Source organism: Grampus griseus, assembly GCF_964374135.1.
Source record: "Grampus griseus genome assembly, chromosome: 11".
In the NCBI taxonomy this organism is placed as follows: domain Eukaryota; kingdom Metazoa; phylum Chordata; class Mammalia; order Artiodactyla; family Delphinidae; genus Grampus; species Grampus griseus.
In genome coordinates this window covers 96,580,765-96,606,868 of record NC_139005.1, presented here as the reverse complement: position 1 = coordinate 96,606,868, position 26,104 = coordinate 96,580,765, and the positions used below count along the sequence as shown (strand labels likewise).

General features: G+C 47.6%; 1 protein-coding gene across 3 annotated transcripts in view; it reads left to right on the top strand.

Annotated features, from left to right (window-relative positions):
- Positions 1-26,104, top strand: part of PACSIN2 (protein kinase C and casein kinase substrate in neurons 2) — a 140,069-nt gene that overhangs the window by 84,518 nt on the left and 29,447 nt on the right. For all 3 annotated transcript variants that reach the window (XM_082666510.1, XM_082666508.1, XM_082666509.1), the window contains one exon: positions 15,099-15,237. In XM_082666510.1, coding sequence (XP_082522636.1) covers positions 15,178-15,237 — 60 coding nt within the window. In that variant the 5' untranslated portion in view covers positions 15,099-15,177. The remainder of the gene's footprint in view (positions 1-15,098; positions 15,238-26,104) is intronic.

The window sequence follows — 26,104 nt, the reverse complement described above, 5'->3', positions numbered from 1 at the left end:
GTGGTCAGTCCTCTCTCGAGGCTGTGGTGCAGTCACGTGGCACAGAGGGCCCCCTCCTTCATTCCAGCACAGGCCATTAACAAAACAAAGTAGGGTATTTTTTATTAACTAGTTGCTGTATCCTAAAAGTATTACATGGTGATAGTCAAAATTTTCAAACTGGTTAGAACGAGATGAAATGTGGAAGTCCAACCCCCCCCCAAGTCTGAGACCCCACTGGGACTTGCTGTGAGTTGGCACACTTTGGTGGGTACCTAATTGTGTTTTAATACAGTGGGATCAGATTATATCACCGTGCTACAACCCACTGATGCCACTTGATATGAGGGAACACCGATGTGCCGTTCTTTCGTGTCTGTGCACACAGCTCCCCGCCCTCTCTCTCCTCTGGCTACCTGTGTTCCACTCCAGAGGTGTATCGGCACTTGTGACTCTTGATGGACAGTGAGGTGGTTTTCAGTGTCTTATTTTTCTTGCTGTTGAAAACAGGGCCACAGTGAACATCTACCTTTAATCCTTGGGTGAGTTTATCTGTAGGAAAAGTTTTAGAAGAAATAGTTGGGTCAAAGGCTAGGTGTTTCTCTTTGGTTAAATATATCACATGTTGAGAGGCAGCACAGGTACAGATAGGTATGGAACACTATGCATATATATGTGCTTGGTTTTCAATAGCGTATCTTACAAGCACTTGAGGCTTGAATTTTTATCTGCTAGCACAGATATAAGATCTGAGTTACCAGGCAGCTCACCAGGGATGCCGACCATTCCTCCCTGGAGTCCTCAGTGGCACCTCAGGCAAGCCTGTGGGCTCCTGCCCTGTTGGGACTGGAACAGTGACCTCTGTTCCCTGGGGCCTCCCTCTGCTGGAAAGGCCCCTCCCCGTCCTTCACACCCCCACTTGCTCTCCACCTTGGGTCCTCTCTACCACTCTACCTTCACAAGTCCTTCCCCCTGTTCTTCCCTCCACTCTCTCATAACGCCTTATTTACCTCCGTTCTAGCCCTTTCCACACTCGTGGCTGTTTTTACTTTACTGTGTGTCAGTCTGCCCTATTAGGACGTCAGGCCCAGGCAGGCAGGGACCGTGTCTGTCTCGTACACTGCTCCAAACCCTGGATTTAGAAGAGTGCCTGGCACATAGTAAGTACTCAAACATCTGTTTGTAGAATGAATGGGTAAATCCACTCCTTACTTAAGGATTGATCCTCTCCTCACTCCAGGCCAAACAGTGGCTTAGAAGAAATTGTAGTCACTTCTAATGAGTGAAGAATTTCCCACCCTGGGTAATGAAGGAGGAACAAACCTTAGATCCAGTGTGTGCTCACAGCGAGGTCTGCAGGGCAGTACGCCAAGCCAGCGCTGTGTGTGGGCAGCAGTGAGGACGCCTTCCTTCTGTGCTGCCTTTTGCAGTTACAGAGATTAGAGATGGCTTCTCCAAGGCTGACTTTCAGAGAGATGAGCAACATGTGCCTTCTCTCGGAATGTTCTTTCTTTATAGTAATAGCCTTTTGGCCTAATGACCTGTTCTGTTTTTATTTCTTGGAATGAATTAAGGGCATTAAGGGCGAGCTGAATGTACTTATGTAATTTGTACCTTTCTTTACTTGATATATGTGTTATCAGGCCCGGAGGGGAGGAAAGATGTTATGTCAGCTCCCAGCCTGGACCAAGGGCACCCTTGGCAGCCTCTGTTAACCTCTGAAACTCTGTGCACCATTTTGGGAATGGCTCTGACTCATGGTGTTTACTTACATCAGTGGCAGAAGTTATTGGAATCCAGAGATCTGGGAACCATTTCCCCCACCTCGGTCATTCCTGGATTCCTGAATGTATTCAGCAAGCATCTTTTGAGGGCCGGCTGTGTTCCCAGGACACACATGAGGGACCACGAATGTGTTTTTCAGGACTGGGAGGGGAAGGAGGAGGGGGGATGATTTGTACATCTTTACACTTAGGATTTTCTTGCTCTCAAGTCTCAAATTTGTTGCTTTTACACCTTCAATGGGCAGAAACACACTGCCCCTACCCCTTGTGCAACTGGAATTTTAAAGTCTCTGAGGGGAGCCTGCCCACTCCACTGATGACCAGCAGTCCCCTGAGTGGCCACAGCAGAGCTGCGCTCCTCCCAGAGGCCTCAGAAAAGGAGGGAGAGGTTGGAAATCCCCACCTGCTATTCACTCACTCAGATCTTTGTTGAGCACCTATTGTGTGCAGCACTGGGGGGCACTAGAGCCGAGTGGTAAGTGAGACACGTGGCAGAGCCTGCAGTCCAGGGCTTCCCCTGCGCCTCCCCGCCTGTGAGACCTCCAGCCTGGCCTCCTCCCTGTCCTTTAACCAGTCTCCTCCTGTTTTATGTGACTGGAAGTTCCTGTGATCTTATCATTTGGTCACTAGCTTCCTCTTTAATCTTGTCATTCTCTTATACACACCAAACATTAAAATGTTTATTTTGGTAATAAGGTTCTTAAAAATTAAAAAAAATTTACTTACTTCCTAATCACTCCTTTTTCATAGCAGCCTGTTCCTGTTTTACGGGTGCAATAACCCTTGACTTTCTTGGAGAATTCTTACCAGCGTTTATAGAATTTCTCTCTTGTTCCCTGAAATACCTGTGTTTTCCCCAGAGATCAATTCAAAGTAAAAGTTGTCCTGCTTATCCTGGTCCTACTCTTTCATGGTTTGGGTTTTTATTTCATTATTATTTATTTAATGGTTGAAGATCCTTGGTTATCAGTTCATGTTCATGAAAGAAGAGGGTTGATTAGGAAGCTGATCTGGGTTTCCCTGTTGGCCTCTGCCTTAAGAGGGAGGATGTCTGCGTTTCTGCAGAGGCTGGGCAAGGCCCCAGGTGGGCCTCCCTGAAGGGTGTCTGGACTTGATGGTCACAAGTGCAGTTTTAAAAATTACTGTGATGATTGCTCCTCGGTCCCCCTCCCCCAGCTCTGTGCTCTGTTCGGCACCCCTGCCCTGGGAAGGCTCGTCCCCACCCTGGCCTCTGGGATGGTTTTCTTAGTTTCCTCCCAGCCCAGACCTGTCTGCTTTCCTCTGGCACATCCTCCCTGCTGCTCTGTTGCTGCACTATTACAGGTTCCTTCTTGTCAACCTAGTGGGCCCTTAGGGGCAGGGAGGGAGAGATGTGTGCACCTCTTTTGAACTGACTGTTTTAGTGTGATTTGGGGGAGAGAAACAGAGTTGAAGGAAATACATGGGGAACATATTTTCTTGTCTGTTTCTCCTGTTGTGATGGGAAGGGATCAAGAATAACTAAGTATACACTACCTCATCCCAAAAGTTCATTTCAGAGCGGTTGTTTGGGATGCAGATATTTTCCTGTCACCAGGTTAGAGTGTAAAAGCCTGTTTCAGCGTGTTTGGTGCGCAGTGTAGCCCACAAGATAGAATTAGGACCCACGAGCAGGAAGAGTGTCTGACAGGAGTGCTCTCCCTCACGTGCAGTGTGTGTTCTGAGGTAGCGGAACTCATTCAGCATTGTCGTCGAGTACTGTAGTTCAGTTTCTTTAGGGAGAAATAGTCAGTCAACTGCTGGGTGCTAGACAGTCTGAAATATACTACAGAAGAGCCAGACTCAGTACCTGTCCTTGGGAAGAGCAGTACTAACTCACTTGTCTGTCACTTTGCACTTTCCCAAAGCTCTTCCGTACCCGTTATCACCCCTGAGCCTCTTCATACTCGGGAGGGCAGGCGCACCAGTGTTGCCCTTGCCTTCCAGAGGCGGACAGGGCCGTACGGAGAGATGGGGGCCGCGCTCCCAGAGGTGAAGCTAACACTTGTTTTCCACCCATCCTCACGCTGTCTTCTGAGGAACTTCACCTTCCTGTTGAGATGCACCCAATTAATTTTTAAATATACATTTATGTTGTTGGCATTGATAAATGGATCTTAGGAGCATTCAGTACCATTTGGCATTAGCTTGTGCCATACCAAGTCTTTTAAGACACTGAAAGAATGAAGGAAGCAGAACTAGGAAATGTGCCCAACCTTATCTCCCTTTGAAGCAAAGTCTGCAGGTTCTCTTGTTGTCCTCAGAAGCCTCAGGTTCCCCAACTTACATGTTTCTTTACCCAGAGTGTACTGAAACCAGGTTCATTTTTATGGTTAAAGATGTTTGTGTGTGGAAAAAAAATTCTGAGTAATATTCCCTGACAGGTCAGGGTCTTTGGCCCTTAATAAGACAGCTCTGAGAATCAAGCCCCCTTTCTAGGGAGCAGCCTCCCAGCCAAGCAGGCTTCCCAGAGCTGGGAATGACTCAGGCTGGAGTTGAGGTGTCCTGCTAGGGTTGGGCAATATGGAGTCAGACAGGCTGAGTTGAGTCACGGCCTCGCATTTGCAAGCTGTGGGGTCCCTGGCGAATGGTTTGAATGGTTTGTACCTGGTTGCCTTCCTGTAAAATGGGCACAGTAATCCACTTTTGCAGGGTTTTTGAGGAACAAAAATAATATGTCTAAAGCTGGTGCTAAGATATGCCCGGTATGTGGAAGCTGCTTAGATGTTGGTTTATGCCTATCCTGGGCTCCAGGTGGAGCAACAGAACCACACCTGTTGAAGCAGGCTTGCTTTACTTGACACAGACATGGCTGACTTCAGCCCAGGGAGCCTTCTTTGGGGCCGTCTTTCAGTCATTAGATAGTTACTGAACACCTGAGTGGTGCCATTAGGCAGCTCTTCTAGTTCCTTCCTTGGTGGCCTTGGTTTCACTGTGGGATTGAGCGTGTTCCTGGGGTGCGACCTGGTCTGTAGCTGGTTCCCCCGCAGGAGGGGGGCATACTAAAGTGAACCTGCACACACTAGAACAGAGCACCAGTGTGTGGCTGGACATTCGGGGGCTTTGTTCAGAAATCTTATTTTTCTCTTTGTGTGTAGGCTGTGCCCTGTGCCCTCTCCTCTTACCTTAGACTTATTTGTCTGCAGCTTCAGGCCCCCTATTCACACATGTCCACCCCTATTCCCACCCCACTTCGCACTTTAAGGAGGGAATTAAGTGATGACTGGAAATAAGCTTTGAGGGAAGAGCATGCATTGTGTTGTCTTTGAGTGATGGAACTATGGATAATCTTTCTTCCTGTTCTTCCTTTCTCTCCCAAAATCTCTTCTCTAAGTTTTCTGTGGAAAACATGGGTTATTTTTGTTTTTATAAGTTACAAATACATTAAAAGAAAAAACGTCGCAAGTTGATTGGTACATTAAGACCCCATAGCATTGAGTATCACAGTTTTTCTTGTCTTATATAAATTTGTAGAGCAGATATCCTGTGATTTTATTTAGATTGTCATCAAGCATTTACTACCAATTTCACTGTAATTACAGTACTAAAAGGGCAAAGAGTATTCTGTTTGTGTTTGACAAATTTAACATTTGAGTATCTCCTGATTTTCCCATTATTCTAGTCTAGTTTAGTTTTTCATTTTTACTTAAAAGAAATTGAGGTCTAGCCTACAAGCTGTTTGTATTCCCAGCACTAGTTCAGTTCTTGAAATTTAGATCTTTATTGAATGCATGAATGAGGCTCCCCAAGAGCAGCTGGTGATGACAGGTTTTCCCTTCTTTCCAGTTTTAAGTTGACACAAGACCAGTGTGTCATTAAGCCACATGTTGCTTTCTGTGCTCTTTTCTTCCAGTGCCCTCCTGACCATCTCTGAGCTCGGCTATCGCTGGTATGACTCAAGAGGTCATGTGGACCCAGGGATAGTGGTTGATCGTGATGCTAGTCAAATCCTGGCCATAAAAGAATGAATCTAACTGTTCATCATGGAGAACAATTCTTGAGTGAGCCCTGAAGGCTGAGAGCTGATTCTGTTACTTTTATAAAATCACCAATCATGGATTTCCAGGGACAGATGAGATTTTCTTGGCCTCTCTTAACCCATCTTGTCAACCCCTCTTGCCCCTCCCCTCTTCCCCTGCTTACAGATAGGAAGCCCTTCTCCTGTGTTCCTAAGCAGAGCCTATTTGCCTGTAAATCCCTTTCTAGCTTTTCCCACATCCTGTGGAGGAAGAGACCTGACTTTGCTTTCTTGATATTTTCATAGCATTTTATTCATAATACCTATAAACTACTAATTATATGTAATGTACTATAATAGGAAGAACTTGAATTTTAGAAGCACAGAACCTGGTTTTGAACCTTGATTTCACAGTTTGTCACCATTTATTAATTTTAAGCAAGTTACTTGACCTCTAAGTCTCCCAGGGCATTAGAAATAAAAGCAAAAGCAAAAAAAAAAAAAAAAGATGGAACCCACTTACAAGCTTTTGTAGAGCAAAGGAAACCATAAACAAAACAAAAAGACAACCTGCAGACTGGGAGAAAATATTTGCAAATGATGCATCCAGCAAGGGCTTAATTTCCAAAATATACAAACAGCTCATACAACTCAACAACAAAAAACAAAACAACCCAATAGAAAAATCCACAGAAGATCTACATAGACATTTCTCCAAAGAAGGCATACAGATGGCCAACAGGCACATGGAAAGATGCTCAGTGTCGCTAATTATTAGAGAAATGCAAATCAAAACTACAATGAGGTACCAGTCAGAATGGCCATCATTAAAAAGTCTACAAATAACAAATGCTGGAGAGGGTGTGGAGAAAAGGGAACCCTCCTACACTGTTGATGGGAATGTAAGTTAGTGCAGCCACTATGGAAAACTGTATGGAGATTCCTCAAAAAAACTAAAAACAGGGCTTCCCTGAATGGCGCAGTGGTTGAGAGTCTTCCTGCCGATGCAGGGAACACGGGTTCGTGCCCCAGTCCAGGAAGATCCCACGTGCCGTGGAGTGGCTGGGCCCGTGAGCCATGGCCGCTGAGCCTGCGTGTCCGGAGCCTGTGCTCTGCAACGGGAGAGGCCACAACAGTGAGAGGCCCACGTACCGCAAAAAAAACACACAAAAAACAAACTAAAAACAGAACTACTATATGATCTAGCAATCCCACTCCTAGACATATATCCAGACAAAACTATAATTCAAAAGATACATGCAGAGACTTCCCTGGTGGTCCAGTGGGTAAGACTCCATGCTCCCAATACAGGGGGCCCGGGTTCGTTCCCTGGTTGGGGAACTAGATCCGTATGCCACAACAAAGGATCCTGCATGCTGCAACTAAGAAAGACCCAGTGCAGCCAAAATAAATAAATACTTTTAAAAAACAAAAACAAGAAAACAAAAGATACATGTACCCCTTAGTTCATAGCAGCACTATTCACAATAGCCAAGACATGGAAGCAACCTACATGTCCATTGACAGATGAATGGATAAAGAAGATGTGGTATATATATTCAATGGAATATTACTTAGCCATAAAAAAGAATGAAATAATGCCACTTGCAGCAACATGGATGGACCTAGAGATTATCATACTAAGTGAAGTAAGTCAGGAAGAGAAAGACAAATACCATATGATATCACTTATATGTGAAATCTAAAATATGACACAAATGGGGGACTTCCTTGGTGGTCCAGTGGTAAAGAATCCTCCTTCCAATGCAGGGGACACAGGTTCAATCCTCCAATCCCTGATTGGGGAACTAAGATCCCACATGCTGTGGGCAACTAAGCCCGTGTGCCACAACTACTGAGCTTGCGCACCTCAACTGGAGAGCCTGTGTGCCGCAAACTACAGAGCCCATGCACTCTGGAGCCTGTGCGCCATGACTAGAGAGAAGCCCGTGGGCTGCAACGAAGAGCCTGCACGTCACAACGAAAGATCCCGTGTGCCACAACTAAGACCCAATGCAGCCCAATAAATAAATAATAAATAAATAAAATATTGTAAAAAATAAATTTAAAAAAATAAAATATGACACAAATGAACCTATCTATGAAACAGAAACAGACTCACAGACATAAAGAACAGGCTTGTGGTTGCCACGGGGAGGAGGGATGGATTAGGAGTTTGGGATTAGCACATGCAAACTGTTATTAGAATGGATAAACAACAAGGTCCTACTGTATAGCACAGGGAACTATATTCAATATCCTGTGGTAAACCATAATGGAAAAATATAAAAAAGAATGTATATATATGCATAACTGAATTACTTTGCTGTACAGTAGAAATTAGCACAACATTACAAATCAACTGTACTTAATAATAAAAAATATTTTTAAAGTTACTTGACCTTTAGTTTCACATCTGCAAAAAAGAAAATAAAAATGCCTACCTCATGGGACTCTTATGAAAAAATAAATGAGATTGTAGAATATAGCTCTAAAACTGTGCTTAGGGACTTCCCTAGTGGTTCAGTGGGTAAGACTCCGTGCTCCCAATGCAGGGGGCCTGGGTTCGATCCCTGGTCGGGGAACTAGATCCTGCATGCATGCCACAACTAAGACCTGGTGCAGCCTAAATTAAAAAATAAATAGTAAAAACAAAGACAAAAAACCAAACCAAACAAAAAAACACTGTGCTTAGAAGGAAATTTATAGCGTTAAATGCATACATTAGAAAAGAAAGGCTGAAAATTAGTGAATTAAGCTTTAATTTCCAGAAGTTAGGAAAAGAACAACTTGAACCTAAAGATGGTAGAAGAAAAGAAATAATAAAGGGAAAAAAATCAAGGAAAAAGAAGACAAATATTCAACAGACAGCTGAAAGAAAGCTAAAAGTTGATTCTTTGGGGAATTTCCTGGCAGTCCAGTGGTTACGACTTGGTCCTCCTACTGCTAGGGGCCCGGGTTCAATCCCTGATCAGGGAACTAAGATCCCACCAAGCCACCCGGCGTGGCCGGGAAAAAAAAAAAAAGGTTGATTCTTTGAAAAAAAGAATAATCAATAAACCTTTGATGAGACTGATGAAGAGAAAAGGCACAAAAACCTAATGTCAAGAATGAAAAGGGGGAAAAAAAAAGAATGAAAAGGGGAACATTACTACAGGTCTTTCAGTCTTTAAAATGATCATAAGAGGATAATATAAGCAGCTTTTTGCTAATATATTTGAAAAAATGAATTGGATTCTCTAGAAAACCACAACTTTACAAAATCATCACAAAGAAATAGAAAATATGTGAATAGTCTTGTACTTTTTAACTAGAATCTGTCATTAGGACTGCTTAAAGAAAACTCCAGGCCCAGATTATTTCACTGACAAATTCTGCCAAACATTTAAGGAAAAATAAAGCCAATCTTACACAAACATCCATATGTGATAAAAGATCTTAGTAGAATTGTAGTAGAAGGAATCTTCCTTAACCTGAAAAGTGATATTTTTTTAAAAATCCTATAGCAAACATTATACTTAATGGTGAAATGTTGAATACTTCATCTTTGAGACCAGAAAGGATCTCCACATTTTATTGGAAGTCCTCTCCGGTGCAAAAAAGCAAGGAAAAGAAATAAAAGCCCTAAGAATTGCAAAGGAAGAAATAAAACTGTCATTATTTGAATATGATATGAATGTGTATATAGGTCATCCAAATGAATTTATAATTAGAAATAATAAGTACAAAAAAGGGAAATAAGTAGTGCGAAGTTAGTGGATACATGGTAAGTATACAAAAATCAGTTGCTTTATATGTTAGCAATAAACAGTTAAAGTGAAAAAAATTTTTAAATACTATTTATAATATCAATGTCATATTAAATGCTGAGTAGTACACTGACCAAAGGTGTGCGTGAACTCTATAAAAAGAGTACAGATCAATATTGAGAGAAATTAAAGAAGGCCTGAATAAATGAAATGCATTCCACGGATTAGGAGACTCGGTATTGTAAAGATGTCCATTAACTCAGAGTGGTCTGAGGATTCAACGAGATCCTGATCAAAATCCCAGCAGAGCTAGTTGGTTCGTTGGTTGGTTGGAACTGAACAAGGAGATTTTAAGGCGTATATGGAAATGCAGAGGGCCGTGGGACTTCCCTGGTGGTCCAGTGGTTAAGACTCTGTGCTCCCAACGCAGGGGGCCTGGGTTCGATCCCTGGTCAGGGAACTAGAGACCTCATGCTGCAACTACAAGATTCCCCCATGCCGCAACTAAAGATCCCGCATGCTGTAACTAAAAGATCCCCCGTGCCGCAACTAAGACCCAGTGCAGCTAAATAAATACGTACATGCATACATCCAAGCATAGCCAAGCTGCTCTTGAAGAATAAAGTCGGAGGACTTCTTCTGCTAGATACCAAGAATTCTTATAAGATTGTGGTAATTAAGACAATGTGGTATTGTCACAAGAACAAACAGAATACAGAATAGGGAGCCTACATAAAGATCCACACATCTGTGGACAATGGTGGCACTGCAGAATATGGAAGTAAATAAGCTCTTTTTAACAAATAATGCTGGAAAGTTGGATATCCATATGGAAAAAAATGAAACTTGTATATCATATCACATACAAAAATAATTTCTGGGTGTGAAAAGTAAAAACCAACCAGAACAAAACCATTTAAAAGATAATAAAGGTAAATTAATATCTTTATGACCTCAGCATAAGAAAAGACTTCTTAAACAGGACATAAAAAGCACTAACTATAATAGAAAATATTGATGTTAGACTATATTAAAATTAAGAATATTTATGCAACAGATGACACCATTAAGCAATGAAAAGGTAGGACATAGGGCAACGCATACAATTTATACAAGACATTAGTGAGGGAAATCAGATTAAAATCAGTGTTGCAACTCACATGCACATGAAGGCTAAGATCAGCAGACTGTCCGTGAGGACTGGACTTTAGTAGTAACTCATAAAGAAACAGCAGCAAGTGTTTGTTTTTCACATTTTATGTTCTAGAAGATTTGAGCTCAGCACTGAGGTAGTTACTGTCAGTGGTTAAGAGTATGGTTGGTGTGAACCTGCCTTTATTCAGATCTCAACTCCACCACTTGGGCAAGCTCCTTACCCTTTCTGTGACTCAGTATCCCTTTAACAAGGAGCATGTTGCTAACACTTCCCTCAGAGGGTTGTCATTAGGATTAAATGAAGGCCCCAGGACCCCAGGTCACAGCCCATGGCAGGGCCTCCCTCAATGGAAGCTCATCCTAGGCCAGCGCCCTTGCAGATTGCCAGCACATGCAAGGCACTTAGTGCAGTGTCTGGCTCATGAGGATGTCTTCCCAGGCATTAGGTGATGACTGGCCTCCCCATTGCTGAGTGAAGGAGGGCTGGTGATAGTATCAGGGTGGTAGGGGAAGCCTCGTACAAGTGCTTATCCCAGTAGCAACAATCATGGGAAAACAAAAAGCAAATCCAGCCCCAGTCACTGGCATTTCTCACTACCTTTTGGTGGTTTGCTGGTTGGTGATTTTAAGAGCAATGGCTACCACTTCTAGGGTGTCAGATGTATGCCACATGACTTTGATTCCCTGTCTCTAATCTTCCTTCAGTCCTGTGAGGAAAATATTCTCATTCTTATTTTATTGAGGGGCTGACTCTTGGAAGAGGTGCCACTGCTTCCCACATATTAGTGACATTTGAAGTCATGAGAAGGGATGAAACATTGCTGGGAGGTACAGGAAGAGCCTCAAGAATGGACCATGGGGCGTGCCAGTGATGGGGAGAAGGAGAAGGGGTTATCAGAGAGGGAGGAGAGACCAGGATCACTGAGGGTGGTACAGGGTGCTTTGGGAGGGGTGGACGGTTGGGCAGGACCCCTACTGCAGGGCAGGAAAGGGGGACCTTGGGAGATGCTGGTTGAGAATTCCGCTTGGGCGACCGCGGCGGCCTGACCTCAAGCCCCACAGAAATTGGTGTGGCTCTGTGAATGTCAGAGATGAGTTTTCAGGTCAACTGGTGCTTTAATACAGTTGGGTTTTCCTCTGTGGTACAGACCCTGGTCCCCCAGGCCCCTCTTTTTTTTCCTGTCTGCCTTACGGCTGTCATGTGGAGCCGAAGGGAAGAGTGAGGACACTTGGAGCCAAGGGTGTTGACCTAGGACGAGGCTCCCACTGAGGGAGGCCCTGCCATGGGCTGCAACCTGGGATCCTGGGGCCTTCATGCACCATTTCGTCTAACCCTCACTCGAACCTCGTAGAACACAGCTCAGGAAGCTGGGGCTCAGAGAACAGAATGGCTTTCCCATGGTCACCTAGCTCATCAGTGGTAGAGCTCGTGAATCTGAGCTTTCCTGATTGCCACCATCCTAGGCTTTCATCTACATTATCTCACTAACTCTTTGGGCAGGAGATCTTCAGTTCTTCCTCTTACTTTCTTTGTCTACTTGGGGTTTTTTTATGCCTTGCCTCGGTTTCCTCTCTAGGACTTTGAATGTCTTTGCTGACTTCCGACCTCTTAGAGGAGACTAAACAGATCTGCTTTGAGGCTTCAGAAGGAAAGTGTCATCAATTCTGAATTATTACAAGTCAGAAGTGAAGTGGTGGCACGGAGCTTCCAAAAGTCAGTTATTAATATAAATGGAAGGCCTTGCACAGTTTTACAGAAAGAGATTGGCCTTCCTGATTTTGTTTTACTTAGATTATGGCATTTACTTAATGACATCCATATATAAGCTTGGAGAATGTGTAAGTGGGGAGATGGGCAACAAGAGCTGAGACTCTGTGCGGGGGAGCTGGTTCTGCATTAGAAGCAACTCTAAACAACACACACACAGATAGGTGAGCTGACTGCAGTCATTGCACGTTGGGCTGTGGCTACGTGGGGTGCTGGTGGGGTCAGCTTGGCCTTGATCTTGGGAATGTCGCAGTCGCTGAGCACAGTGCTTTGGTGAGAAACAGGTCCTGGACTGACAGGGAAAATTACCAAGTTGCCACTCTGTGACTTGGGCAAAGAAAGATGGACTTTCCTTGTTTCCACTGGTCAGGTGTACACATGCCTCATCTCCAGTGCCCTCTGCAGGTCTGATGTTTCTTGGTTTTGTTACTGGGCAGGGCATCCGTACCCGGTGATTCAGTTTCTTGCTCCTAGAAGTCTGTGTCTTTTCGTGCTTAGCCTGGTGGCAACCTCTTCTTGGCTCCTGGCACTTAGTAGGCTCTTAATAAATCTTGTGCAGAACTCATCTTCTGTTAGTGTCTAAACCAGGGCTGAACCCAGGCAGAAAATGAATTCCTGAAAATGAGCTTTTCAGGTGTCAAGCTGCTTCTCTGCCCAGAGCAGGCCCCCGATCTCCCTGCACCTGTCCCCTGCAGCTGCTCCCCGGAGCTGGCCAGGCAGCCCAGCCAGTGGCTTGATTTGGCCACTTTGAGACTAGCCTGAGCCGAAAGCCCAGATATTCCCTGAGGAGCCTGGAGCAGAGACCAGCTGCTCTGGGTAGAAAACTTTCTGCTGCTGCAATCATGGACTGAGGTGCTTCTAGGAGGGCCCTGGCTAAGAGCATCGGATTCCACAGGAAGGGAATGCTGTGAAACGTAGCACCAGGGCCCAGGCCAGAGAAGCCTGTCTTGCCTTTATTTATATCCCAGGGATGAAAAGGACACACTGCCTCTGTGATTACGGAGCAGAGATCCTGCCAGCATGCTGTCTGCAATAGTGCGTGTGTGGCACCCATGCGACTCTGCCTGGTTACAGAGTGCGTGCATTTGGAGTATTTGGCTTCGAGGTACCATAATTTGCTCTTTACTTCAAATTTATTGTCCGTACAGAGCTGTATTCAAGTTTGGAAGCTGTGAAATACATCAGATTAAACCTTTTAATTAGCAATTAGATCTTAGGTTGTAAGATACCTGATTTATTTAAATTTGAGACCATTTTTAGAAAACATCTTGGTATGATAGAGAGAACATCACCTTAACAAACAGGCACAGTTGGTGTCCTGCTGGTCTCCACCATTCGTTGCTTGGGTGACCGTGGACAAGTTACTTAGCCTCCCTTAGCATCAGTTTTCTGAGCTGTAAAGTAGAGATAAAAGTAATGATAGTGATAATAATTACTATCTAATAATAATTACATTATCATTTACTACATAGCACTTACTGGAGACCATGTACTGTTCACCCCTGTATGTCCTGCTGCATTTTTACCCTCACAGTAATTCCTTGCAGTATTGTCTCTTTTACAGATAAGGCCACTGAGGCACAGAGAGGTTAGGCACCTTGCCCACTGTTGCCCAGCTAGTGAGTAATGGGTCTGGGATTAGAGCCCAGGCAGCTGGTATTCCTTACTCTGCTTCTAGACTGTCTCACAGGGAATCACGAGGATTAAGTAGGATAACATGTGGGAAAGTACCTAGAACAAAGCAAAGTCTTGCACCTTGTAAGTGTAACAATGTAGATCACTCTGCCTACCCTGCCCTACCTTCTCCCTCCTCTGGCTAAGCTGAGGCTTTGGACTCCTGACTGCGGCAGTTAGGAAAGTTTCAGATCTCTGGCTGTGTGGTCTGAATGCAGGGTGATATATAAGGGAGGATGGAATCACTTTTTCACCAGGAAGTCAGGGAATCTCATCTGGTTGTGGACGGGTCATTCCATCAACGTGATTTGTGCTTGTGAATATAGCGGGGGGTCCTTCAACTTCTTCCCTCTGGCAAGGGAAATAATCACCCTGTTACCCTTGCTTGGATTTAGAACTTTACTCTTTCTAACTGACCCTCACACAGACTGTGTCAGAATAAACTGGTCTGAATTGGGGCATCAGTGGCTGAAATGAGCCAGTCATGGAAAGGGGGAGACAGCACCCAACACAAGCAAAGCCTGGTGGAAACTCTGTGGAGAGTGGAGTCAGGTGTCGAAGGTGGGTTATTTCCACTCACATTTTACCCCAGGTCCTAGTCCTGTCGGATGGGTAGGACAGGCTGGAACAGAGTGAGCCCCGAGATGCAGGGACTCTGCTTTGGCGTGTTCTCCTCACATGTTCTCTGTCGCCTTCTCCAAAGGATGAGGCCAATTAAGGTTATCAGTCTGTTGATTTAAGCACAGGGACTGTTTGCAGAAAGCTCTTTGAGCTCCTCAGTTAAGATGTTGAAAGGTTTACTTGTTACTGTGAAATACACACACACATGCATATAACACACACATGTATGTCAGTGCCAAGTTTAGAGTTTATTGACTTTCTCCCACCAAAAGGAGACATTTTAGACTGCTCTGTACTGAAGGCAGTAATGGAAATGGAAGTTGTGAAATGGAGGTGGCTTGCTTTTTTACCTTGGGAATTTAAAACCACAATGATATGTTTTTCTTTTATAGGTTTGTCTACGGATTTTGAGCATCTGAAGCTGACCTCTGAATTTAAGCATTCCCTGCTGCTCCCTCACCCTTTGAAGAGATGTCTGTCACTTATGATGATTCCGTTGGAGTCGAAGTGTCCAGCGACAGCTTCTGGGAGGTAATGCCCATGATTTCTTCTGGATGAATACAGAGACCAAGCCAGTCGTGTCTGACACCCCCTCCCTCTTTTGTGGCTGGGATTTGGGGGATGAGATGAACATACCCCGAAACCAGCCAGGCATTTGTGGTCAGATCTAGGTGGCAGCAGGTATGGCTTAGCTCTCAGTGAAGGTGGTAAACTTACCTTGTTAGGAGAGTTGGATTAATGAGAGAGGTTAGAGGTGTTAATTAAGGTCTTGTCAATTTGTCCATTCTCAGAGCTTCCTTTCCACGTTTAGCCTTGATATGACTTGGTGTGACGTACACTAATTACCGGGCTTGGCCTGAGAAGCGGCATTACTTTTGAGTTTTGTATGGAAAAATGGACGGCGGTGATGTGACATCATGTTGGACAGTACAGGCAGGTGGCCAGAGGACTGAACACACTACCCTTGAGCTTGCTGGAGCATCTTCTTGTTAGTCTGTGCCCATGAGGAATTCCTTTCCTAATCAGATTATTTTGTGGTGTGTATGGTTTTTTTTTTGGAGGTTACTCTTCCTGAACCCCACTTACTTCCTGCCTGCTGGTTAAAGCAAAGTCCATGTTTGATAAAACTTCGTTCATATGGCAAAACCCCCGGAACCTTCTCCGCAGCTGTGGGCTTAGTGGAAAGAGCACTGGCTCTGTAGTTGGAAAGATCTGGGTTCTGATCCGAGCTGTGCCATTACTAGCTGTCTGTGTGACCTTGGGCAAGTCGCTTGACTAATCTGAGCTTCAGGCTTTTCATCTCTAAGAGGGAAAATGATACTGGTCTTCGAGGGAGGTTGCCAGGATGAAATAAGAATAGAGACATCGGCGCCATGTGGGTGCTTTCCTGTTACAAAAAGCTCAAGTGCTGCAAAAGATGAGGGTGAGGCCCTGGGTTTGCTGGAAACTAAAACACATTAGTTCTATGAACTTAGATTAATTAGGTGTATAATTTTGTCTGACATCAAATACCATCTGATATTATAAATTTATTTATTTTATTTATTTTTGGCTGCTTTGGGTCTTCATTGGTGCGCACGGGCGTTCTCTAGTTGCGGTGAGCAGGGGCTACTCTTCGTTGCGATGCACGGGCTTCTCATTGTGGTGGCTTCTCTTGTTGCGGAGCATGGGCTCTAGGTGCACAAGCTTCAGTAGTTGTGGCTCACAGGCTCTAGAGCGCAGGCTTAGTAGCTGTGGCGCGTGGGCTTAATTGCTCTGCGGCATGTGAGATCTTCCTGGACCAGGGCTCAAACCCATGTCCCCTGCATTGGCAGGCGGATTCTTAACCACTGCGCCACCAGGGAAGCCCTCCATTTGATATTATAGTCTAACAGAGACAAGTGATCACAGGAGCCCAAGTTTTAAAAAGATGGACTCAAGGGCTTCCCTGGTGGCGCAGTGGTTGGGAGTCTGCCTGCCGATGCAGGGGACGTGGGTTCGTGCCCCGGTCCGGTAGGATCCCACATGCCGCGGAGCGGCTGGGCCCGTGAGCCATGGCTGCTGAGCCTGCGCGTCCGGAGCCTGTACTCCGCAGCGGGAGGGGCCACGACAGTGAGAGGCCCGTGTACCGCAAAAAAAAAAAAAAGAAAAAGGTAGGTGAAAGTTGCCAGTGTGTATTGTCAGCATATATTAAGTAAAGTAGCTTGAACAAGTCCTGTCATTGATGTAAACCCTTAGGCACCCTGTTAAATTCTTAACTGCGATGTCAGTAGACAAGAACATCTCTTGTATGAAGAATCCTAAGGATTCTTCAGGCTCTGCTCATCTTGTGATGCTGTCCCTGAAATTACTCTTCATCTCATATAAATCAGCAGTGCCGCCCTCCTCCTCTGATGGGTGTGCCCTGGATGGCTCAGGCTGAACCGGCCCTGCTCGTCTCTGAGCGACTTAGGCGCACGTTGCCAGGTGCACATCTCCAAGCTGCCAGCAAGTTCCCTCTTTCCCATGGAAGGCCGCTTCTCACTGGTGTGACCCACAGAGCTGTACAATCTAAAGAAAGCCTTGCGGTCTCGAGGTGGAAAAGTCTTTTGTGCTTAATTTTACTCCTTCCCACCAAAAGGTGCTAACTGAAGTGGGTCATTCCAGAACCATCTTCTGCATGCTGGCTGTGTGCCTGCACAGGAGGGACATGGCCCTGCCCTCCGGGAGCCTTTGGCTGTGACATTTGGAAGTAAGCTCCCAGAGGGAGAAGACAGATCATTGTTTGAGGTGCTGTAGAATTTGCTGGGGTGCGAGGGGGAGGTAGGGCTCCCCCTAGGGTGGGGGGCAGGAAAGGTAGCATGGAAGATAGGCAGGATCAGTACTTACTAAGCACTCAGATGTTTGCTAGCTGAATGAGTGAACAAGTAGTGATCTTGGGAGGAGAGATTACCCACAGGGACATAATATCAGCCAGAAGTATTTAGTGGGCATTTGGAGGGGACACTTTCTGTATCCCCAACACCGTAGTAAACGATTCAGAAGAGAAGAGGGGTGGATATCTGATTCCCACAGTGAAGGTATTGGGAGGAGAAAGGATGGTGGCCTCCATGGAGAGTGAGGGCAATGAGACCAAGCCACAGCTCTGCTTCTCAGTGTCATGGCGTTCAGAGGAGAGGGGTCTGCTGCTGGCATCACCAGAGAAGATACGTGGGATGGGTGGGGCTGGGCTATGAGTTGGGAGCAGGGACAGCATTCTAGGCCAGAGCAATGTCTGGAGGTTGGAATGAGCATGGCCTTGCAGAGGGCTGAGGATCTTGACCTCTTTGGAGCCAAGGGTCTGTTTTGGAGGTGAGAAGTCATGTGGGATTAGGTAGGTTGAGGCCTAGGGGAGGTGGTTCCCCAAGAGGATGACTCCTTTAGCCACCAGTTGGCTGAAGTTGGAGGCTGGCACATCCTGCGCACAGGCTCCCCAGTGGGGCATGGGTGGCTCGGTCGCTTCTGGCAAGTCCTGGCTCGTGCGGGGAGCCTGCAGGTGTCCCCCGCGTCCTTCACTTCCAGGCCCTCTTTCTGGGTCTCCTCTTTGGCTCTGGGGGCTGGGGTACAGAGAGAGCCTAGGCTGCAGGCCATGGTGCTTTTCAAGTATTACCAGTGCTTCCTAGGAAGCCTGGCCCCCCTCTGCCCTTCATAGGCTCTGGGAACACGACAGCGGGTTTGGCCCCAGCAGGCCTGAGGGCTGCAGCCTGAATCTCTGAGGGCTCCTGAGGCCAGGCTGGGAGGGCAGACTGCTGATTTCAGGAACTGGGCCCTGCATCTGCCTCATCCCTGAGGCAGGAGCTCTGTTCAGCTGTCAGTGGTACGTGCAATTAGAGCTCAGATCTCCCCGGCTGAAGCCAGACTGGGGCTGGCCTGTACTGCACTCTCTGTGGGCACAAGGAGCCTTTGAGGAGAAGGATATTTTGGAGATGAAGAGGACATAAATATCTTGCTGTAAAATGTTCTGGGAATGTTAGCCCTAAAGAGTTGGCACATGACTAGTATTTGCTGTCTCCTTCAGAGAAGGCTCTCCCTGCAGAGTCCTCTCAGACTCAAGCACTGTGGACACAGCACATCAATGAGAACATCTCCGTGTGCATCAGTATTTTGTCTGGAAAGCCATCCGTGTAAAATGGTGTGTACTTTTCCCATCCTTTTAGACCAATTTTGTAGGTAACATATTTAGAAGATGCTGCTGCCCCCTGTTCATGGATTCCATAAAGCCTTATTTGGCACCTGCCACGATCCAGGCCCTGGGCTAAGTCCTGGGGTCCCAAAATGAGTGCACAGTCTTGGGACCCCAGAGCCAACATTTTTAGTGGCGGGCAGTCATGGGCGGTTGGGTGGGTGCCGTGAGTGGAAGCATGAGGTGTATGAAAATAACTGTCACCTTGCCTCTCAGCAGCAGTTGTCCATTCCATGTGTTCTCCAGCCACCTCCCACATACACAGATCTGGATGGACTTCTCTGCATGGCAGCCTTGCTGTGCGTGTGTCAGCCTTATCACTATTCCACAGCACTTGGACATAGCTCCCAGCAGGCTGGTGGCCTACCTTTATTTCACTAAAGTTTCTAAATAGAACCATTAATTCATTCTTTCAAGAAAACTAGTATTTGTTGAACCATGACCAAGCATTAGGGCACTAGCCTCCCCTGTGCCATGTTCCATCTGTTCTCTACCCTGCAACCAGGGTAGCCCATCCAGAAAAGCAAACCTGTGCAACTCCCTGCCCCGGGTAGGAAGCTTCACTTTTCTGCATCACCTTCCAAGTAAAACCGCACTCTTTAGCATGCCTAAGACTTGAGCATGTGCTGGCAGCTGCTGGACACCTGGCCCTTCCTAAGGAGCTCTGCCCTGGGCTCCAGTCAAGCAGAGCCCCCCAGGCTCCTATCCACCAAGAGCTGTCTCCCTGCCTGGGAGGGTAGGGGCTGAGGGCGGTGGTCTTTTCTCCAGCCTGACCTCCATTTCTTTCCCGGGGAGCCCCTCCTCCGGGCAACCTTCCCTGGTCCTCCCTGGCAGGCCTAGGCAGCCTTCCTGCCTGCCTAGCATGCTGTACCGTTTGCTTCTCCCTCTAGGCTGTGAACTCCCTAGGGGCAAAGACGTGATTCTTCCCTGGGAATCTGATACTTAGCACAGTGCTTGACACACTAAATGATTGTTGATTGAATGTACAAGTGAATCAGAGAAAGGATAAGGTTTGATGCTGGGTAATAAGATATGCCCTGCTCATAAGAAGCTTACAAACAAGTATTTGGAATTAAAGTATGTATGCAAATAGCCATAACACCGAACAGAAATCATTATTTCAGTAAAACCTACAGAGCACCCACCATGTGCCAGGTCCTATTCTAGGCCTTGAAGGTGCAGCATTAATAAACAGACAAGAGTGCCTTTTACATCTGGCAAATGCTGTGAGGATGTGGAAGAGGGCCCTCCCTCCTGAGCGCGTGGACTGTGCTGTGTCATCGGTGGCTCCAGGAGAGCAGTGACTTTCGCTGCCCCTTGTACCCCATGCATGGGTGTGTACGCACTGCCAAGTCATGGAGCTGTGTGCCCATAAGCTCTATGCTATGGTCTGGGTACTCTCTGTGGGAATGTTAACCCACAACAAGAAGTTTAGCAATGAAAACCAGTGATAGCGGCTAGCATTTATTGCACACTTGCTCTGTGCCAGGCACCTACTCTGCTTTACGTGGGGGCGCTCAGTCCTCTCGACTGCCTCTGCGATTGTGAGCTCCATTTTACAGGTGGGGCAGCTGAGGCTCGGGTGGTTTGATGGTGCTAGCAGTGGGTGGAGCTGGGATTTGGGCCCAAGCACCTGCTCTCTAGAACTGCTCTCCTGCCTCTGCTCTCAGCTTCCTGGGAGCTCCTTATAGTAGAGAGGTATTCCTTTGCAGTGACTGCCACGTACTTAAATGCCTCTGCTTCGGCGTGAGGAAGTAGCGTCCTGTCTGGGTTCAGGCCTGGTGCCAGCGTTTCTTAGTGTGTGACCCTGAGGACTCAGGGAAGAGAAGTAACCTGCTCACTGTCCTAGGCACGAACATGGCATTGCTAATTCCTACTTCCCAGGATGGTTGTGAGAATTATAGATAACACCCGCAGCGCCAGGGTCCGAATGGCTCCGAGCCCGAGTGGTCTCAAAGCGTCACCTCTTCACGTGTGAGCGCCGCACCCGTGGAGACAGGCAAAGACGGGCGAATCAGGTGGCCTTTCACCTGGTCCATGCAGGCTTGCCCCTCCCCTGCCTAAATGCCGTTGTTCTAGATGCCAGCTAGCGAGCTGCTCAGCTCTGGCCTTGAGAGACTCAAACACTCAAGATGTTTTGCTGTCAAGCTTATTCTCTGAAGATAGATTTTTATTTTCTCTCTTGATTTCAGTGATGTCAAAGTAACTTTTGTAAGCCCTGTAGGAGAAAACGTTTTCCATTTCTACTCAGTAACAAATAGAAATGCATGCTTTTAGAACTGGAGAAGTCTTGGGCGCTCAGTTAGCCTGTGGTGGCCTGGCTGCACTGAGACACCTTTATACCAATGTGTGGGTGTGGACGGTGGGCCTGGTGCTGAGGACCCAGGCATGGCGATGGGGCGGAGGCGCTCGTGTCCTGTGGCGGAGGGTTTTCTTTTTTAACAGGAGTCAGGAAGTTCAACCAGGGAGCAGGGGGAGGGACGGGGTGCTGTGGAAGCAGCAAGCTGGGGAGGGGGTGGACATGGTGGAAGCGGGGTGCTCCCTGGAGGAAGTGCTATTTATTCCCACTTTTCCAATCTGATGATTTCCACACTAGGTCTTTTGGCTTTTTACCCCGGGGGGGTTCACCGATTTCAGAAACCTCTCTAACCATCCCTGCCTCCTTTCACTGTTAGAGTTTCTGCCGAAAGCGGCTTGGTCTTCAGCGAGCCCTTACTTAACAGAGCCGGAACTTATCTCACCGTCAGGGTTGGCGGCAGCCCTTAGAGCGAGGAGGTGCCACTCATGCAGCACCTACTGGAGCATGAGGGGGAATAAGAGGGGGCAGCGACCTGGTCACCAGGCAGCCGTATGCTCAGGCTGCTTCCCGGACGCCTGGCTGAAGCATGAGTGTGTGCACGTACCCTCATGCTGGGGAGACTGGGCGCTCCAGGGCAGGGTCTTCGGGGTGGTGGCTCACAGGTGGGGCATGTGCTGTGCTCAGGAACAAGTCCCCAGGCGTCGCTGGGCCTTTATCCTGACATCTGAGCAACGTGTGCCGAGAGGGCAGAGCACGGTGAGCCTGGCTGACCAGTCTTGAGGAGGAGTTCAGGTCTAAAATAACTTTGTTTAAACACATCCTTCCTCTGTATGTTATTATCTATTCTGCTTTGAGTTAGATCTGAGAACTGGAATTTCTCACTTTCCATTTCATCCATTTTTCAGCTTGTCATTTTGAACATTTAGATTAAAGATTGATAATGCAGTTATTTTTAACATTGTTGAAGTTTGGGATTTGTGCTTTAAAACTCTCAAACAGCAAGGGTGATGAGCCACAATTTCTTCACCCTCCTACTTGATGAATACAAATTCTAGGAACAGGGGATAGGGCTGGTAAGTGTTGGGGATGAGATCTGAAAACCAGGAGTTGGGACTGAGGCCCGAGGCAGTGACAGGACTAGTTTGGGTCAGCACACAGGTCAGGCTCAAGGTGGCTGGAAACTGAGGCTGTACGTAAACAGCAGCAGCAGCAGGCCAGCAAGGAGCCTTGATGTCTAACGCTCTTGGGGCCCTGCCAGGTAAACTGCATTACCCTGTTTCCAGTATGGGGAGCCCGGTGAGGTCAGGTTCAGGGGAGCACTGAAGTGAGGAGATCCTAGACCTTCTGTTCCAGTGCAGGACAAATTGGGAGCCCAGATGGTGGGTGAGCTGGAAGGTAGGTTGGAGAACTGGAAGTGGAATCCTGTAGAAACGAGGACTGCCAGAGCACAGTTTGAGAGCAAGGCAACGAGTTCATGGTTCCCCAAGGATACGCCTTACTCCTTGGTCCTTTCAAGCACATCACAGATTTTACAACCTTAAGATTGATTGTGACCCCTTTTTTGGAAAGGGAGGTTCAGAGTAGGGGTTGGGATGGATTGAAGAAGGGTGCCTGAGACGGGAGGCCCTGCTGGTGTGTACGGATATGGCCTCTGCTGTGCACTCCGCAGGGAATGCAGGTGGGGAAGTAGTGGCACTGAAAGGCCCAGTCCTGCAGCCGTCTCGGCCTCCCTGGACATGGCGGGACGTGGAGATAAACTGACTGGGAACTGGAATTTCACTGAAAGCCGTGCAAGTGCAATGAAGGAACTGCGAGGCTCTCCTGCTGGTTTGTGCTTGGCAAAAGTGTTAGTTGCTCACTTGTCATCTGTGGAGTTAATATCTGATGATGTGCTGAGAGGTGATCCTTTTTAGCTTTTGTGGGGAGAGTTCAAGGGACTCATTGGATTAAGAACTCAATAAATAAAGGATCGTGACTTACTTCATTGCCTGTGCCTCTAGCTGGGCACTCAGCAACTTCTCAGTCCCCTCCTGTCTACATGGAACGGAATCTCTGCTCCCAGTATCATTTGGGCATTGAGAAGATATTACAGGGTGCCCTCTGTGTGCCTGGCATGGTGGATGGAGAAGAATAAAGACACAGTCCTTGCCCTCAAAACCCGTGTGTTACCACATTTTGCATGTGACAGCAGACATCGCGGCAAAAGTAACAGGGAGGGATGAGCTGCTGGGGAGGGGGCACCTTCATGGAGGGGGTGGCATCGCGTATAGCTCATGCTCTGTGGGCCTCAACATGCTGCCTCAAGCCTTCAGAAAGTGGCCTTGCCCCAGAGGTCCCTTGGCTCTTACCTCAAACATCGTTTCCTCCAGGCAGTCCCAATCTCCTGGAGTGTTCCTTCCAGGAATTGCCACCGTCTGTAACTGTTACTTGACCGAAGTCCCACAAAGGTAGGGATGATGACAGTTTGTTCACCATTGCATCCCTAGTCCCTTTCATAGTCCTTGGCACGCAGTAGGTGTTCACCCCGTATTTGTGAGTGGCAAGAGGCTGTTGCCAGACCCTCAAAAACTGAGAGCTGGGAGTGCTTCGGGAGGTCGCCAGCCATGTAGCCAGCCAGATACCTGGAATTGTGAAGGTCTCTTGGAGGTCACCTAATCCTGTCCCTTCTCTTCATTTTGTGTCTGGAGGGACAAGATGAAGAAATGGCAGGTCTTGGGGCTTCCCTGGTGGTGCAGTGGTTGAGAGTCCGCCTGCCGATGCAGGGGACACGGGTTCGTGCCCCGGTCCAGGAAGATCCCACATGCCGCGGAGCGGCTGGGCCCGTGAGCCATGGCCGCTGAGCCTGCGTGTCCGGAGCCTGTGCTCCGCCACAACAGTGAGAGGCCCGCGTACCGCAAAAAAAAGGAAATGGCAGGTCTTGTCAAGTGATGGCTGCCCCAGGCTAAGAGCACATCTGACTGGGAAGAGACCCACCCTATGCTGTGAACTTACCAGTGCATACATCCTCACAGAATCCACCGTACAACTGAAGGGATAGAAGCGCAGGCAGAGAGACCTGGTCATTTCTTTCAGGGCAGGACCAGCTCTTTGCTGCTCCCCTCGTGAGCAGGGGTAGAGGGAAGGTGGCCTCATCAGAGAGGGCCAGGGGCTGATGGCCACCTCTTCAGGCTTGTCTTTCATCCTTATCTTTCAGGCTGATTGAGAAGCTCCTGGAGCCTCTGGGCATACTGTAGCAGCTTTGGACAGAATGTTGGTCTCTGACTGTGTGCACGTGCCTGGAGGGGCACCACCAGTGGCTTTTCTTTCTTGTCCAGTCAGCTTGGCACAGCTGGGTCACTCTTGGACCTGCCTCTCCAGGGTGTAGAGGGAGCAGCTCTGGTGCTTGGGACTTCAGAGTCACAGGTTAAAGAGCATGAGCGTTCTGAGAGTAAAATCAAGGTCATGTTTGTCAAGCGGTCTTAGTAGTTTACAGGTTTGGGGGTCCTGGCATGAGCCTCACCGGCACCAAGAGGAATCAGGGGGATTCAGGAGTGGGGTTCATATACTGCGTCACAGTCTTGAACTCTGTGGCCTTTCCTGGAACCTGCAGGGCTGGTTGGAAACATACACATCACCTGATATGGACCCGTTAAGTCTTCATTCTACATGCTCTCTATTCTCAGCCTGAGGAAGGTTCTAGAAGGTGGGATCTGCCTCCTTTTGGCTGCATGATTATGGGTGACTTTGCCTCTTCAAACCTGTTTCCTATTCTGTAAAATCCTCCTGCCTGGGATCATCACAGGATTAAATGAGGTTGCATGTAGAGCTGTGAGCACTCTGCCTGGCAAAGGGTAGGTGTGCTCTATTATGATGCTGCCACTGATGGAAAAACTGTGTGCGGCGCCTGTTACCAAGAGGTTTGCAGTCCAGCTGGGGCAGGGAGGCTAACATGCACACTTGTGACCCATGTGGAACAAGCTACGACTGTGGGGCATGGGGACAGTGTTTGGAAGGGCCCTCGTGGCCCCCAGGTGGACCAGCCAGCAGGACCCCGTGGTGGGGAATTGGTGTCGCCTGTCTGCTAGTGCAGGCGATCCAGGCCCGCCCCCTTGGTGGTCCGGCAGGGATGGCAGGCGGTGTCAGGGTAGCCTCTGTGGGGAAGACCAGCTGAGCCTTAGCAGAGAGCTGAAACTGGGGCAGGTAGGACGGGACTCGTTCAGCACCACCTCCTTCTCCATTCCTTTCCCTGCTTTTGGCACCTAATCCCTCCCCCTTTCTAATATTATGGCTTTTGTGAGCATGTGTTGTAAACTGTACCCTTGCTTCATGTGCAGCTATTTTTAATTTGCATCAAGGCATCCTGTGCCCTGCCGTTCTGTTTCTTTTTCTCCTCTCTGCACTGTGTGTGAGGTCTGTTCCATTGCGGTGTCTACACAGTCCTGCACTTTTTTCTTGCTGCCACACTGGGGTGCCCCCCACATTCACCCATGCTTTCCCCAAGGAGGAGACCGACCCCTACGTGCCCTGTGACCTGAGCCAACATATCTATGGGGATAAAACTCCGGAGCCATGTGGCTGGGTCCTCCTAGGGCATGTGTATGCTTAGTGACTTAATTACCGCCTGGCTGTCACAGGCTTGCCCCAGACTGGTTTCCGCCATTGTATTCAGAAGCGGTCCTGTGTGCCCAGCTCCGCCCCACACTTGGCATTTCCCGCTCTCTACAGTGTGCCAGTCTGTACAGGTAAAGAGCTACCTTGCTGCTCTCATGGGCAGTCCCACAGTGTGAGCATCTCACTCAGGCCTTTAGCCCCATGGACTTCCACTTCTCTCTGAAGTTACCACTTCATACCTTTGCCCGTGTTCCCCGGGGGTGTCTCTTTCATGTTGATATGTAGGATTTCCTGGGATATTCCAGATTTTAGTCCCTTGTCAATTTGGA